General features: G+C 52.7%; 6 protein-coding genes across 6 annotated transcripts; 3 read left to right on the top strand and 3 right to left on the bottom strand.

Annotated features, from left to right (window-relative positions):
- Nucleotides 1-1105: 1105 nt before the first annotated feature.
- Nucleotides 1106-1507, bottom strand: CTAM01_16194 (uncharacterized protein; the record flags this gene model as incomplete). Its single annotated transcript, XM_060532187.1, has 1 exon — nucleotides 1106-1507. One exon carries the CDS (start codon nucleotides 1505-1507, stop codon nucleotides 1106-1108), a length of 402 nt encoding a protein of 133 aa, XP_060373231.1.
- A 2126-nt stretch (nucleotides 1508-3633) lies between these two features.
- On the bottom strand, nucleotides 3634-5771 carry CTAM01_16193 (modin; the record flags this gene model as incomplete). The annotated part of the gene is made up of 2 exons (XM_060532186.1): nucleotides 3634-4583; nucleotides 4640-5771. The coding sequence occupies 2 exons, from the start codon at nucleotides 5769-5771 to the stop codon at nucleotides 3634-3636; spliced, it is 2082 nt and encodes a 693-aa protein (XP_060373230.1).
- A 502-nt stretch (nucleotides 5772-6273) lies between these two features.
- CTAM01_16192 (uncharacterized protein) lies at nucleotides 6274-6474 on the top strand (the record flags this gene model as incomplete). The annotated part of the gene is made up of 1 exon (XM_060532185.1): nucleotides 6274-6474. One exon carries the CDS (start codon nucleotides 6274-6276, stop codon nucleotides 6472-6474), a length of 201 nt encoding a protein of 66 aa, XP_060373229.1.
- Nucleotides 6475-7719: 1245 nt separating this feature from the next.
- CTAM01_16191 (choline dehydrogenase) lies at nucleotides 7720-9736 on the top strand (the record flags this gene model as incomplete). The annotated part of the gene is made up of 4 exons (XM_060532184.1): nucleotides 7720-7804; nucleotides 7859-8251; nucleotides 8304-8352; nucleotides 8407-9736. 4 exons carry the CDS (start codon nucleotides 7720-7722, stop codon nucleotides 9734-9736), a joined length of 1857 nt encoding a protein of 618 aa, XP_060373228.1.
- Nucleotides 9737-9912: 176 nt separating this feature from the next.
- CTAM01_16190 (dienelactone hydrolase) lies at nucleotides 9913-10975 on the bottom strand (the record flags this gene model as incomplete). Its single annotated transcript, XM_060532183.1, has 3 exons — nucleotides 9913-10233; nucleotides 10307-10694; nucleotides 10926-10975. The coding sequence occupies 3 exons, from the start codon at nucleotides 10973-10975 to the stop codon at nucleotides 9913-9915; spliced, it is 759 nt and encodes a 252-aa protein (XP_060373227.1).
- Nucleotides 10976-12671: 1696 nt separating this feature from the next.
- Nucleotides 12672-15907, top strand: CTAM01_16189 (eukaryotic membrane protein family; the record flags this gene model as incomplete). Its single annotated transcript, XM_060532182.1, has 3 exons — nucleotides 12672-14474; nucleotides 14521-15174; nucleotides 15236-15907. The coding sequence occupies 3 exons, from the start codon at nucleotides 12672-12674 to the stop codon at nucleotides 15905-15907; spliced, it is 3129 nt and encodes a 1042-aa protein (XP_060373226.1).
- Nucleotides 15908-16304: the final 397 nt, after the last annotated feature.

The following is a 16304-nucleotide window of genomic DNA, read 5'->3' as shown; positions in this document are numbered from 1 at the left end:
AGGGCCCAATGTCGGGAATCTCGACTGAACGAGAACAGACTCGATTGATTCATCAATACCTAGCAGGCACGAGCAGGCTAGGTAGGTGCCGTCCGGATCTCGAGTCTAGACTCTTAAGCATGGAAAGTGGATCAGGCAGGCGGGCAACGCTCAAGCGACAAGATGAAATGAGATAGCGGAATGGCAGCAAGGAAAAGAAATAAAAACAGAATCTTTTTTCGGTGCGGGTTTGTGGTCCGCTCGCCGCTCGCATCAAAGTGCCTATCCTTAGATATGTAGTAAGAGAGAGGTATCTTGATGTGGACAGCTGGCAGAAAAGGTACTTTGCTTCGATCGCTCCTTGCTTCCAAGTTCCAGGCTTGCCAGGCTCCTCCTTTAGTGGCCTCCACTCACTCAGGACGACGAGCGTCACTGGGCCACTTGGCCGGTGTGTTGGTTCGGGAGCGGCTACAGCGAGCAACCCAGGGTTTCATACCTGCCTGACCTTGTCCAGCCAAAATCACCAGCCAACACTGAAATAGGGGCATGTTCTTTCTTTGACATTGCTTTCCTGTCTCTGCTCTGCTTTGCTTGTTTCTTTGAAGTATGTTGGCCTCAAATGTTTGGATTGCCAACCCTGGATTACTTTCGTCCACCATCTAAGGTAGTCTTACGGATACACAGCAGATGTCCACGCCAAAGGTACGGAGTACGTACTCCGTACCTGTACCATGGCAAAGTGGAGAAGCAACACGTGCGCTCCAGGTCTGGTCAAAGTGAGGAAAAGTGGGATTCTGGAGCCTGTGCTCTCTTTCCAGATTCGCTCGATGGTCGACCTCAGCGACTGGCAAGCGTACATACTGCGGAGGTACCTAGCTGCCTTGAGACTTGCTGCCTTGGTCACCTGACTCTTAGCCTTTGGAGGGAGGTGTGCAGTCTGCAGTACCTTCTGTAACGACAGTACATAATTGACTGCAACCATTGATGGAGCCCTTCTAATTCGCTGAAGCGGGCCACCCCCCTCCCCTGTTAGTTGTAGAGGTATTTGACCCGGTGTTTCAAGCGTACAAGGTACTCAGCACCGCAACAGATTGTTTGTCATCCATCTCACCTTACTTTACGCATCTTAGAATTGACGATATGTTCGGAGTGATGGAAGGCAGTCAGGTAAGGTAAGTAAGGTAGACAGATATTGCTCCTGCTCCTGGAACGATTGCCTCAGAAGCACAAAGCTAGGCAAGTTGCTATCCATAACTTCGCAAGCAGTTTCGTTGCTCTTGTTGGTCCTGAATCTTGGCTGTCGCTGCGCCCATGGCTTGTCTACCAATGTTGTTGCGCTTACATACCTATGCAGATGCCGTCTTTGTCTCTGTCTATTCTCGGACAGGTCTCTCACCTCAGGTTCCTTGTTTGTACGCCATCGGCAGAATGGCTGGAATTCCCTGTCTTGGTTCTCGACTCTTTTCGCCGCCTTTGAGACGAGCTCAGCCAGCAAGAGACCTCCGAGCATACAATGATCAATTTCCATTCCAACAAACACCAGACCAAGGCCCTCTGCCGCTGCCAGTCCTCAGTCGTCACTGTGAATTGTTCCCCTTGTCATGGCCGTTGCCGGCCGAACTCAGGACCATGTCAAACCCAATCCCTCGGTCCGCTGGCGGCTGGCCCTAGTTCCCCTTCCCTTCCCTGCACTGCACTCACCATGGCCCCCAGTCACATTCTCGCAGATGCCAGTCGTGCCAGTCACGGCGGCCACGGTTCCCCAGTGACATTCACGCTGGGCTCGTCCAATTCTCGCGTCAACTTGGGCAGTGGCACGCTGCCACCACGTCGCAGGGTTGCACATTCGCCTACCGTACCCAAAGTTCTATGTAAACTGCTTCGCCTGCCCATCATCCGCTGATCTCACGCCAAGGGGAGCCATGAATAGGCTGGTCGCGTCTACCTAACTAGTACTCACGCACCCTCTGGTAATACAGACTCTGTAAACGCGTTATCCGTCGTCGCCCGTGAAGCAGTGTCTCGTCTCATACCGCCCTCCCACACCGTGATTCTGTTTCGAGAATGCAATTGGACCCCCAACCCCGAGAAGTGCTTCAAGCGCGCAGCACTCTCACCAGAGTCACCACCCTGTAGACGCATTTTTCTCTCTTAATCAAGGGACCAACGCCCAAGACATTCCGTTGCAAAGCCGCTGACACACGCCTCGAGAACGGGAAGAAGAAGGACGCCAGCAGCAAGCCACTTACGAACCGACAGAGCCATTGTCTGAGCCATGTCTGCCAACCATGGATGAAATAACCAGCAAACACCAGACTCGTTCGCGAGGCTCGTTGGCTCGCACCCAGCCCTGAAAGCCGCCGCACAGATGCGTCTTCTGCGCTGCGAGGCATTGGACGACATCACACTAACCGGCGTCTAGAGAGACCAACAACCATGGTGAGCTGCGGCCTGCATCAAACCACTCGCCTCATCCGTCTGCTTCCGTCTTGAATATGCACCGATAAAGTCAAATGCCCTTCCCCGCGCATCCTTCTCGCATTGAGTGAGTGCAGCACCTCACCTTAAGCGTGCGTGCGCCCAGGGAAGCCGAAGCATCGCATGTAACATTGCTTTCCAACGTTAAGGAATTGAATACGGAACACGTCGATGAAGTCGTTCTGGCGGACTACAGGTTCCACTACGTGACATCAAGAGCCCCTACAGTGTCAAGGCGCTGTGCTGTGCTATTAGCATTCGTATCAATCTTGGGTCCCCATACACATCACATACGCTCATCCCACGTATCTCTCGGCTAGTATTTTGAGGCAAAGGATAACAAATAGTCCTCGAAGCATTTCACGATTCGGCAGCATGGCCAGCTAGGTAGGTATCGTCTTCCCAGAGCCTCGGTGAACCATGCTCCTTTACGGATACAGGCTCCCAATCGTAGGCTTCTCCAATCTTGCCGAACCAAGGTTCTTTTCCCCGTGTTTGCCGCCGTTCGCCCTCATCCGGCCTAGCGCTCTCGCGCGTCCCCGGTCCCATGAGTACCGGTACGCCCAGAGGACCTTGGAATGTGAGGACTGCAATCACTTTGCAGCTTGGGAACTTTCTGGGCCGCTGGGCGTTGATGGAGTACCGTGCTAGAGTTCTGGAATCGCAAGAAGGTCGCTTGGAGCCTCGGTGACAAGCCAGTGACGGGCTCCGCATCCCTCAGTCGGGCTCCATCATCGTTCCCGGGCCTCGGGTTGCCTCTCCATGAATTCACTAGCCCATCGGCCGGCTGGCTCTGTCCAGGCCAACCCTCCAGACTCTTGTCCCAGACCTTGGTCAGGGGATCAATCGCATGACAAGTTGACGAAGCGCTGACAGGTATAAGCGTTGCTGCCGCCAGCCCTTCTCAGCCAGAACGTACGGGCCCAGACTCCCGTCTTCTCACACAGGAGATTTCTAATTTTTAAGATAATCGTTTGATTGTCATTGTCATCATTCGTAAGCTACCCTGAAGACCGAAGTTGTTTCATGTCTAGCTCCAATTGGGGCTTTCGGGGGACATCAAACTACTCGCTCTCATGCTCATAATTCGTCCATATCCATCCATATCCTATTAATGCAATTTCTTTCTTCCAAAATGCTTGAAATGATCGTCATCCTCCTCGTCATATCTTTTGACTATGAGATATATACCGGCAAGCGGCTGCCCAAAAGTTCGCTCTTCGATACCTGGACATCTTTCTTGTGGAAATCGTGTAGCATGAGCCAACAAATCATCCGGAAAACGAGAGTGCACCAGATATCCTCGTGGGTGACGTGCTCCTCGCCCAACTCGTGCAGCAGTATTGGTTCTTCATCGTCTATTGTCTCGACGGTCCGGGTACTGAAGTTGGTTTGGTTCCGTTTTTTGAGACCGCCAAAGCCCACAGTAGGCTGCTCGCGCCTATCTGACGATTCTCGAGACACTTCGATGACCTTTCTCCGCACCAAGCGGAAGTAAACCTCCATGAGTTTCTCTTGCTTTAGTTCTGGTGGTGCCGCATCGATATCCTCAAATCGAAGCTGGCTCCTCACTCTGTTTTCCATTGTGGCGGCGTTACCTGTAGGTTTCGGTGCCGTCTTTTCCGGCTTCTCGTTGAACCCTCCTAGGACCTCTTGAATATGACTGCGTAACACATCTTGAACCATCTCACGTCGTGCGCTCTCAACTGCGCCTTCAGGGTTGCCCTCAAAAACAGAGGGCTTTGCGGTCATCATCGAGTCGACCCGCGGAGGCGCTGTTGGCCGAGATACCTTCGCCCTTGCCGTCAAAATCTCATCGGTGTCGTCAAGAGCCTCGTGCAGAGCATCCATGAGGGGCAGGCTCAACCAGTTGCCAGAGGCGGCAGTGTGCGTCTTGATCAGCCCATTAATCTTTCGGATGTTCCTCCGAATGGCTCTGCCGACAAGGCTAGGAGTTGGCTGATCCGACTTGAGTTTATTCATTTGCATGGTGTACGCTTCCAGTAGTTTGGTTAAGGAGAAGTTTTTCGTATCCCATCGATAGTGAGTAGGATTGGGAAGTAAACGGAATGCGCTTTTCTCAATGTGGAGTGTACGTCCAAGCATGCCTACGATCTCGAAAGCAACTGCCAGGAAAATGTTAGCGCTGGGAAACAGTAAGAACTGTACGACCTCAGCTTACCAGGAAACAAATGGCCAACCCTGGCTGTCGATGTGGTGGAAAAGTAGTTGACGGTATTGGTATTACAGCCGATCAAAACCAGCGTTTCAGCGATTTCATGGTTACTGGCGAAGTTAAGGGTCGACAGGTCGCGGGGCTCATCGTTGGGAAACTTCAAACGTCGATTGTCCGACGTCGCCCGGTAAATAGTTGGGAGAAAGCCAAAGCAAAGCTCCTTGGTCTCGTCCACGGGTATGACACGGTTGTTCTCAAATCGACTGCGTCCATAAACCTGGAATGTGAACATGATACCAAGATCGCTGACCTTCTCCCCCGTGATGGTGTAGCCATTGCCTTCTGCACGGTATCTATCGTTGGTCCTATTGAATTCGACCCAGTAAACGCCGAGCATGGCCAGCATTTCGACCATATGGCACCACGTCGTTGTGGCGTATGGCTTCTTGACGTTGGTGGGCATCGTATCCCAGCTCCTACGCTTCTTTTGAATGGCGACCGTCAGAGTATACTTGTCACTGACTTCTTTAAGGACGCTGGCAACGTTTTCCTGGCTCTCGAGCTGGTCAGATCCCTTGGGTGGCTTTTGGTAGACTTTTTCGGTATATTGTCTTTCTTGCCATTCCCTAGATTCATGTTCCATTTTTTGCAGGGCAGAGAGGAGCGCCACCCACGAAGCTCGCTCATTGTCAGCCGTATGGACTGACTGTTTCGCAAGCTCCTTGTCGGAAACATCCTTCTGATCTTGAAGTTCGGACCGGCTGTCCAGCAAGCTCTTTTCCGAGCCGTCGATGAATATAATGGGCTCGTCTTTGACGGGGCCCTTCTTATTAGTCGGAGGGCATAGGAAAATAACGGGAGCTTCGAAAAGGACCTCGAATCGGAACTCGGTGAACTTGATTTTGCGCTGCTTGGATTCGGACCATTTTCCTATCACCTTGCTGCCACAACTTGAATAGCCAGCGGCGGAAGCGAAATATTGTTGTGCGACCTGCAGGAGGGATGCAAGCAAGGCGACGATGGAGATGACGAGAGCGACAATGGCAACAAACAATTCTTTGTCGTCGTCGTTGATATTGTCGTTAATCTGCTGAAGAGTCTGGTTGAACTGTGCTTCGCTCATGCCCTCCATGGCCATTGTCTCGGACCAATGGGTTCGTTATGGACTTCTGTTTGCCGTTGTTTACCGAGCCTTGCGAATTGGCTATTCGGAGCTGCACAGCTAATGGTGCTCGGGACTTGGTGCTCTCTCGGATGTGGGTGGTATCGAGGTGCTCAAGAGCGGTCTACGTCGGTCATGGGGGCAGATTTGATGAAATTGAAGGAAGCCATGGGTGGCGTGAGGCAACCCGAGTTTGGAGCAGACAAGCAGGCTCAGCTCAGGAGGAGAAACGCGGCAGAAGGGAGCCGTGACGTGTGTCGAGTCGAAGTCGAAAAAGAATGTCGACGAGACAGGACGAGGCTGCACGTTTGGCTAGCGCGCGATGGCGGCACAGCCGCGACCAGGAAACGGAAGAAGAGTGCAGGTGGGATGCCATGGGATGTGCGACCAGGCCAGGTCAGTGTCGAGAAGCGAATGCTCGCCCCAGTACTTGGTACTCCATAGCAGCTTCAGCTCGTCTCACCAGCCATCTCCAATCATGGAATCGTTGATTGCCTGCCTGCTTATACCGGCCCGGCCCCATTCCCAACCCAACCCCTCCCCTGTGTCAGCATTTACACCCATGTCTTTCCCAATAGCCCTATCAGTTACTAGCTCGTGGCTGATACTGCGCTACTTTGCTGTGCAACAGGCAGCGGGATTCTGGGGACGAGGACGGTGGTGGCTCCGCTGTTGTTGATGGAGATGCAGATGTAAGGCAAGGCGATGCGATGTATGTTGACGTGGAAGATGGGCGACGTCGTTGTGGGAGGGGGAAATCATCGACTGATGAAGCTTACCTTAGGTGACTATCGTCCATTCTGGGGGCAGTGCAGTGCAGACGTTCAAAAAGAGCGCGAACAGCGTGGCTAAGCTCGCGTCTTGCGCCTTCCTCCCATCACTGAGGCTACTAGGAGCGGGCCGCCGTTCGAACTTCGAACCACAGGTCGGTGCAAATGGAAGGAAAGAGCACCTCGGCCTACACAGTAAGGTAGGAATAGGAACCCCAGGATGAGAAATGGCAGGCACGAAAAAGACGAGTCGTGCCCTGTTTTCAGTGCTTATTTTCCCTCTTCCCCGCCAATGCCCCCAGTAAGGTACCTTAATCGAATAGACGAGTCATCTCAAAGTCAATGGGAGTTTCCATCTGATCCTCGTAACACCCTGTTAGGTATCCGAACTCATCCTTACCTCAGGTTACGGATACTTGAGTGTCTTATTGTTTAGTGACAAGCCATACACAGTAAAGTACCTTGGGTAGTGGAGGCAGTGGGGCACCATTGAGTGCTTCCGATGTCAATCGACAAGCAGCCAAGTTTCACTGCTGTTGAACGTGGACCGTTCGACTCGCACGCATTCTTGGCCGTTCCTGCGGCCTGCCTATCGGTATTGGTCTTTCTCTGATGATAGTTGGTCGACATTGGTGTGCTACAGCATGCAAAGTCGGTTGGCATGAAAGTATTGCTGGCGGTGAGCTGATGCTGAGATGCCACAGATCCGGGGTACACTGGGGGCCGCAAATGAATGAAGAGGGGTTCTCATAGAAATATCGCCCATGATGAAAAGGTCTCAGACTCTTGTCCTCTAGATATCCTCTTGTTATTCCTTCCAACATTAGTTCCCGGGACTGCCGTGTGAGTAGGTAACGGAAGCCAAGGTTTAAACAAGTGCCTGGGTTGCCTTAGCCGGCGAAGGATCAGCCAGCGATTGGAGAGATCGCACTTTCTGGTGTTCCTGTAGATTGCGATTGATCCTTGGTGTAAGACTAGTCTATGGCTTTAAGACGAGTGATGATCCTTCGAAAATATAAGAAAGAACCCCTCATCTGACAGCAGCCCCCAAGATACTACTCGGAGTAGATAGTTTGAATGAGGTCTCTTACTCGTCAGGACAGTCCAGTCCGTTTTCCAAATCGTCCCATAACGCTTCTTTCAATCAGGTAACCATGGCCTGGCTTTTTTCTCGTTCTTATCCGGAGCGCAAAGCGGTTGACGTCGACGGGAAAACCTTTGACTATGTTATCGTAGGCGGTAGGTGTCGTTGTTGGCGAGGAGGCCAAGTCCCCCCATGTTGACATTACGCAGGCGGTACAGCAGCATGCGCCCTCGCCTCCCGACTGAGCGAAGACCCAAGCACCAGCGTCCTCATTGTCTGCAAAGGCAAGGTGAAGGACAATTGGCTTGATCGTATTCCTATCGTTGGGAATGCGAGCGACGGCAAGGGTCCTCAGATCGAGACATTCTGGTCTGAGCCCGACGAGCGATGGACGGGGTGCAAGACTCGGACATTCAATACTCAAGCACTCGGCGGCGCCACCAGAGTCAACGGGCTGATGCTCACGCGCGGCGCGCCGGGTAACTACAACCAATGGGCTGCGCTTGGTAATGATGAATGGAGCTGGAATAAGTGCGAGCCATACTTCAAGAAGATTGAGAACGCTGCTTGCCACCCCGATGCTCCCTACCGCGGTCATGAAGGTATTTGGTGTCATCCAATTCTTCCTCTCAAGATCGAGCTGACTTAAGATAGGGCCGCTCTACCTTCGACAGAATCCCTTGAACTTCCCGATAGACCAATAGTATGTTGTAGTGACCGTATTCCCCAAATCCTTGCTAACTTGTGCCTCGAACAGCATCCAAAAAGCTGCAGGCGACATGAACCTCCCTGTCCAGAATGATGGCAATAACCCAGATGCCCCGGCCATGGGCCTCTTCACGACTGACATCATGATAGACAAGTTTGGCTATCGTCATTCTTCATTGGCAGCTTACCTTCCAAAGTCGACGATTGATGAGCGAAGGGAGAGACTCACACTCTGCACTGGTGTTGTAGCCACAAAGCTTCAGACGAACGACGATGGGACAGAAGTAACGGGTGTTCACATTTTGGATCATCTTGACAAGAGCCCTGCCAGGCAATGCTTCGTGAAGGCCGAGAGAGAGGTCATCGTCTGTTGTGGAACTCACTTCTCACCGCAGCTTCTGATGTTGAGGTATCATTTCTCTGAGACCCTCCAGCACGTTCGATCGTCGCTGACTCTTCGCAGCGGTATAGGACCAAAGAAACATCTTGAAAAACACAACATCCCACTCGTGCGAGATATGCCGGGAGTTGGTGCTGACCTTCAAGATCACATAACTTTCGGCATCGCCTTCCGCACCCGTCTCGTCGATTCATATCTCCGGTTGTTCAGTCCACTTATTGGCATTTGGCACTTCGTCCTCTTTCTCTTCTTCAAAACTGGCTTATTGGCGACTTCTGGAACCAGATTGTGTGCTTGGTTTCACACAAGCACCGTTGACGAGACCACAATGACTGTGAGACACCACGGAAATGGCATCGATGAGAAACACGACAACACGGATGCGCTAAGGCCTGAGAACGTACCTGATATTGAGCTCCTGTTCACTAATGCTTCGTATGACTATGAGAAGGGCAAGGGGTACTGCGCATTCCAGACAACACTAGTGCAGCCTTTCTCTAGGGGTAGAATCGAGCTCGCGTCTTCAGATCCTCTGGCGCATCCCAAAGTGTTCCATCACTACATCACAGATCCCCGCGACTGGGCGGCAGCGCGCAAGGCCGCTCGTTTCTCGATGAGCTTTGTAGAGCGCTTCCGTCAGACACAGTACCCCTTCAACGCTACCTGGCATCTCGCCCCCGGAGTCAAGGCCGGTACGGTCGAAGGTGGGTGGCGGGATGTGACGGATGAACAGATTGACGCTTACATCAGGGAGCGTTTGGTCAACATCTACCACGCAACTTCAACGTGCCGCATGGGTACCGTGGTCGATAAAGGTGTAGTCGGCCAGAATTTGAAGGTCCACGGGTTCCGAAACTTGCGCGTTGCTGATGCAAGCGTTTTCCCAAAGGTGACGAGTGCTCACACTGTAGCGCCAACTTATATGGTGGCAGAGCGATGTGCCGACTTTATCAAGCGAGACTGGGCCGAGAGGGCTTGATGCGGTCGTTGTTTAAGAGCTTAAGAGCATTCAGGAGACCGAGATATCAAGGTGTGGAACGACATCATATCGCGCAATAATCAATTGGTATTCTTAAACCCGCCGCCCATCGTTCTGGTATCAGCTGCGGCGCCCATCATTCATAACTTGGCTTCTCCCTCACGGCTAACCGCTAGTCACAAAAGGTGCTCATCGAACCAAGCGACAGCTTGGTAAAAGGCTTGCTCCTTTGCATACTTTTGAACCTTCTTGCTCACGTCGCAGCGGACAGCAAAGCCGTGCTCGACGCCAGAGTACAAGTTGATCTGGTATGCCAGGCCGGTCTTTTGCAGAATCTCCTCGGACTTGTGACGCTTTTCGGCGGGGAAGATACTGTCCGTTTCGGCGGCGGCGATGGAGAAGGGGCCGGTGATGGCGGCGAGCTCATCCTCGTCGACGAAGCTAGGGTGTGCCACGAAGCCGACCTTGATGCCGTCCTTGTAGTGGCGGACAACGTACTGTCAAGTGATCATGTCAGAAACCGGCGGTGGTAGCAGCTACAGAACAGGGAGGGTAGGGGAGAGAACATACCTTGGCGCCAAAGCAGTAGCCGAGACCACCGATGTTGGTGAGACCGAGCTCGGTCTGCATGTACTTGAGGGAATCGACAATGATGGGGTCGATGGCCTCCTTGTTATGGGGGTTCTTGCCATCGCTGCCCTCGGCGATCCACTTCATAACGTCAAAGCCAGCAGGCATGGGGACAGAAAGCTGGTCCTTGTTGAAGAGGTCAACGATCAAGGTGGTGTAGCCATTAGCAGCGAACTGATCGGCAAGCAGCTGGGAGTTATTCCAGATGCCAAAGACGTCGGCAACGTAGAGAAGACCGGTGTTCTTGTGTGCCTTGTCGGCAGGAGCCTCGGCGAGGTAGCCCTCATACTTGCCGGCGACGGTGATCTTCTTGCCCTGAGGAGTGCCTCTATGTTGGTCGGAAAGCGATTAGCGAGAACTCTTATTGTGCGAGTAATTGAGAGATTGGCGTATCACATCAGCCGACAGACATGCCATAAGGCTGCTGTTTGGGACTTTGGAACGGGTTTCTCGGTGACAGGTGCAGGCAGGATTCACTCAATCAAGCTTTGGAAGAGTGGGGGGCGGGGTAGCTCTTTACGCAGTGTGTGTCGCTCAATGGGATCTTGGGGTGTCTTACTCGTGCTTGACACCGACGGTGCAGCATTGTCCGGGAGGGTTGGATGCCATGTTGACTGTTGATTTTCTTGAGTTTATAAGTGTAAGTACTTGATGTTTGTAAGAAGACGATATCACAGAGGACGGGAGAGACGGATGGCAGGGTCGGACGAAGAAGAGGGCCCCATCGACCTTAAAGAGTCTGAAGCTCAAGCAGGACGTGGGAGGGGCGTCATTGACCTTGGAGGGGCCCACGGATGTTCAGCGCCGGGGGGGGGGGGGGGTTTGGACAAGTTGGGCCCGTTGACGTGAGGAATTACCAAGCACCCAAGCAACTGGATCTCCAAAACGGAGACTACTCGTACCTCCTTTCCTTACTTTGGGTGGGCCGAGATCCGTTCCGATCCATCAAGAGGAAGATTCAACTGGTAACTCGGACGCTGTGCCCCCCCCCCCCCCTCTCGATGAGACAAAATGCCACCCTGATGAAAACACAAACTCTTTCGGGCACCGGTGCCGGTCTCTCTCAGCCCCCACTTCGCCGAGCTGCGGTGACTCGGTTTTTAGCTGGACATAAGCCGAATGCCCTCCCGTCGTGCTCCTAGTCTTGCTAGTCCATGGAGTTTTGGAATCCAAGGAGTCGAGCGGTGCGGTTCCGAAACGGCAATCTGAGCGGCGGCAGTAGCGGAATTAAGGTGGTGGAACGTCCTGGTACCTTAATTCTGGTCTTGGTCTTCTTCTCATACTTTTCACAGAATCGTACTATCATGGACACAGAACAGTGCCGGTAAATGGTCCCGGCGCAAAGTGATTTGGGCCCGACGGGTGCGGGTGGTGGATGCCATGGTCGGGAAATCGCCCTCGTCTTTCTTAGGGTGATTTGCCGATTCGGTGTGCGGCCCGACACCTGATGTCTTCAACGGCCGGGGTTAAACCCGAACATCGCAATTTACCTTACCTCAGTCTCTTCCCTCGGCACATTGAGAAATCTAGCAACTGGTTTTCGCACCAAATATTCCTTTAATGGCCAGAAGTCCCAGCCAGATCCATCATATTCTTGTCGTGAAAGGCGTCTCTTCTGGTGACGACCCGAGATGAAGGTCGTTTGCATGTTTTACTGGACATATACAATATCGACAATCTTGTAGGCGCTGGAGAACCTCGGATCCATGAAGAATCATCTCGGCAGAATTTTGGGACTCTGAATGAATAGTTGGATAACTTGATAGAGTAGCCGAGTGGTGAACAACCTCAGAGAATAATACTGATACTTCGGTGAACACACAGATGGTTTAGTCACACCTTCGATCCCAAAAACTCACCGCAAATCGAAAGCGAGCGCACGTCCCATCCCAGTACGTCACTGCCATGATGCCTCCCCTCCGTCTCCGTCCCGAGTCCACTGGACCATGGCGTTTAGAGACCCAGTGTAGCGTCTCCACAGCGGTCTCATTGTCTTCTGCCGCGCTGTGCCGCCAGGTTTCCCTGTCCGGTCACCAATCCAGCCGTTCCTGGAGATCGCCCGCTCGGCAACATTTCCCCCCCACGCGACCTGAAGAACTGCAGACTGCAGAGCTAATTGCTTGAACCACTCGCTGCGCCAGATGCTATCGCAAAACGTGCCTAGAAAACCCTGGCGCATTACGTTTCCTTCCAATCTGCAATTCATAGAGTCCTTTGCGTTCCACGGTACCAATCACAGCCTCCATATCCGTGTGCGAATGGCGGCGATACCTCCCATCCAAAAAAGACAGTGAAGGGTTTGGGAATGGCGGCGAGCGAACACCACAATGATCGAGGGGCCGACGACGACAACCATTACAACCATGACGAGACTTCTGCACGCCCCGATGTCTTGCCCATAGACCCGGTCGAGGCGTTCCCGCCCATGCCTACTTTCGCTCCCGAAAATGCGGCATACGACGAGGGCATTCCGAATGCCGAGAACGATATCAAAGTGTCGCACATACCTCTCCCTCCCTTACCAAACGTGTCTGCGAGCGCACCCCCTACCTCGACCCTCCCTACCATTCCCGGTGGCCACTCCGATGAGGAACAGTCTTCCGATGCCTCATCCACGCATAGTAAGCCCGAGAAGCAAGAATCGTCCAACTCTTCGTCCACGTCCGAGCCTGCGACTGCTACCGAGAAGAAGGAGGTCGAGAATAAGGACGACGTGGCACCAAAGTCAAGGGCCAGGGCCGGATCGAGCTCCGCATCCATGAAGAAGAATCAAAGCCACGATAATGTTAGGAGATTATCTGTCGCAGGGATACAACAACTCACCGCCCCCGAAGCTCTCCCTGTCGCAGTAGTTCCCGACCAAACCCCTGACGGTCAAGAACAGCTGGTTCGCTCTCCTCTCGCAGATCAGCTCGAGGCAATTCGACAGTCGATACTCAGTCAGCCCGACTCTCTGCGACGAAACGGCCCCGTGACGGACGGCGGAAATAGGTCGCGATATCAAGACGAGCCAAGACGACCTGTCTCAGGCAGAACGCTCTCGACGCCTCCCACGAATCGACGACAATCACAGTCACAAACCACGTCGCCCCGCCGAAATTCCTTCTACTCTGTTGCCAGGCCACCGCCTCTCAACCTTGATGCCACCAGTCACTTCAACGCAATCAACCCTCTGCCGACAAGTCTGAACAAACAACCACCACCGCAGCTCCAAGTACCGCCGCCAACAAAGTCACAGCGAAATGACCCTTTTCCGCCATCGCCCCTCCCTCCTTCGATACCCCTCCCGCCTATGTCTATACCCACGCACCTTCAGTTGGAACTAGCAGCCCAACGACCGAGCCCTCTGTACATACACCACTCGCACACCAACGACATACCCTATGAGTCCTACGTCGTCAAATGGGAAAGACTCAAAAATGTTCTACTACTGCCGACGTTTCTGGAGAGAACGCTCTATTTCGGAGCTCTGGCATGTCTCGATGCCTGGCTCTATAACTTTACGATCCTGCCCATGAGATTTACCATTGCCCTCGGGGTATTGTTCAGATGGTGGGGCTATATGGCTATCAAGGAGGCACGGTTCATGGTTGGTTTCGTTTGGTACGGGCTGGGCAGAGTATGGGCCAGAGCACGGAGACCTAGGGCAAGAAGTGCGCTGTCCGCTCAAAAAGGAGACAACGACCACCTTGTCAGCCGCGACAGAAGCCAGAGTCGGCCGCCGGGGCGCAGATCATCTACCCCAGCCACGGATATGAGGTTCCCTGACAACATCCCAGCTGTCCATGTCGACTCAGATGTCAAAGCGAACGGCAATGGAGTCATTGAACATGAGGTCAGATTGAATGGGAACGGGCATATCACTCATAAGATGAATGGACCTTCGAGCCATCACCCTCCACACCCTTCTGCCTCTAGAGTGCATCGACATCGTAGGACGAAATCGATACCCTCTAATCTGTCTTCCTTTCACAAGGCGGATCTCTTACAAGGCGCCGTAATTCTTTTCAGCTCGCTATTCCTCATGAAGCTGGACGCTAGCCGAATGTATCACTTCATTCGAGCACAGGATGGCATCAAGCTCTATGTCATCTACAACGTCCTCGAGGTAAGTTCCTTCTTAGCATTGGAGAAATTGTCGCTAATCTAGCTAGGTCGGGGATCGCCTCCTTTCAGCGCTTGGTCAGGACATATTTGAGTGTCTTTTCAGCTCCGAAACATTGTCTAGAAATAGCTCCGGTCGGTCCAAGGTGCTTCTTCCGCTGGGTATGTTCGGACTCGCACTGATTTACAATGTCATCCATTCTGTGGCGCTTTACTACCAAGTCATCACGCTGAATGTGGCTGTCAACTCCTATTCAAATGCTCTGTTGACTCTCATGATCTCCAACCAATTCGTTGAGATCAAGAGCACAGTGTTCAAGAGATTCGAAAAAGACAACCTGTTTCAGCTGACTTGTGCGGACATTGTGGAGCGCTTCCAACTCTGGATCATGCTGTTCATTATCGGCATGCGCAATATTGTGGAGGTTGGTGGGCTCTCCGTACCTGGGGCAGGGTCCGAAAACAGCGACCTGGGAGGTTCTGGCGCTATGCCTCTTCACAGCCCTTCAATCCTGCCGTTCAGCTTCACGATTCTTCCGTCTTGGGTTTGGTCTGGCGAGGTGCTGTCCCCCTTTCTCATTGTCATTGGCAGTGAGATGCTGGTCGACACGATCAAACACGCCTACGTAAACAAGTTCAATAACATCAAGCCGACATTCTATAGCCGCATCCTCGACATCTTGTGCAAGGACTACTACACTAATGTAAGCAACTCCGGAAGAGGTCCTTTTCCATTTCGTTGCTGGAGACTAATTTTTCTTGTAGGCATTTGTCTCTCCTTCGCTGACGAGACGACTTGGTCTGGCTGTCATCCCGCTGTCGTGCCTGTTCATTCGAGCCTCTGTCCAAACGTATCACATGTTTCTTTCGACACGTATAGCTACGCCCATCGCAGAGTCAACTCAGACATCCCTATCCGTCGAGTCTGCGACACCCTCGTCGCCAGCAATGGTGGCAGCGCTGGACCGTCTCGACACGTTACTTAGGGATGCCTTAGGCCGGGCCGTTTACGGTTATCCTTACGGAGAGCCAAGTGTCCAGAGCAGAGCATGGTGGACGTGGACTAGTGACGATGTAATTGCGGCAGTTACCATGATTGTCGTCTTCTTCATCGCCTTCTTGGTCCTTCTTATTGTCAAGCTGCTACTGGGCATGGTTCTGCTGCGATACTCCCGAAACAGGTACGCCAGGATGAAGCATAAGGAGCACATGGTGGCAACTGGTCAGGAGGAGCGCGAGGTCTATGATGCTACCGGGAAGAGAGTTGGAGGTTACGGTCAGATCGAGGTCACGGAAGACCGACGAAGATGGATTCACGCTGATGACAAGGAGGGCCTGAAGGGGGGCAAGGGAAGGGTTCAGAAACCGGAAAGGCCACAACAAGGCGACTATAACGGAGTTCAACGGTACGAAATGGTCGCAAAGAGGATTTGGTGATGGAGTTTTCTGGCGTCTAGCATCTATCGTGTAGCGTTGCATAGGGGAGCCCAGGGCACCTCAGAAGACGCTTCGCTTCCCTTGCTTTTCTGATACTGGGAATTGATACGTTTTTCAAATATGAGGCTGCCGCGTGTCTCTTCCATTCGCCAAGGCAGTGTCGTGAACCGTGGCTATTGGCTCTACCTATTAAGTCAACATACCCACTTCCTGGCACCCCCCTGTTTCTGGCACCCACAAAAACGCGAAAATCCACCACAACCCAATGCCCACCCCCAACCTCCTTTTATCACAACATTTTCAATTCGCGTCCAAATGGGCTCATCTTTTGCACATGTCTTCTTCTATATATAATGCCTCAATATACCGAAGATCAGCTTCGTCAGGCTCTCGAGGA

The sequence above is a fragment of the Colletotrichum tamarilloi genome (genome assembly GCF_030869305.1).
Source record: "Colletotrichum tamarilloi strain Tom-12 chromosome Unknown Scaffold_203.1, whole genome shotgun sequence".
Lineage (NCBI taxonomy): Eukaryota > Fungi > Ascomycota > Sordariomycetes > Glomerellales > Glomerellaceae > Colletotrichum > Colletotrichum tamarilloi.
The sequence above is the reverse complement of the archived record's forward strand: the minus strand, read 5'-3'. Positions and strand labels throughout refer to the sequence as shown.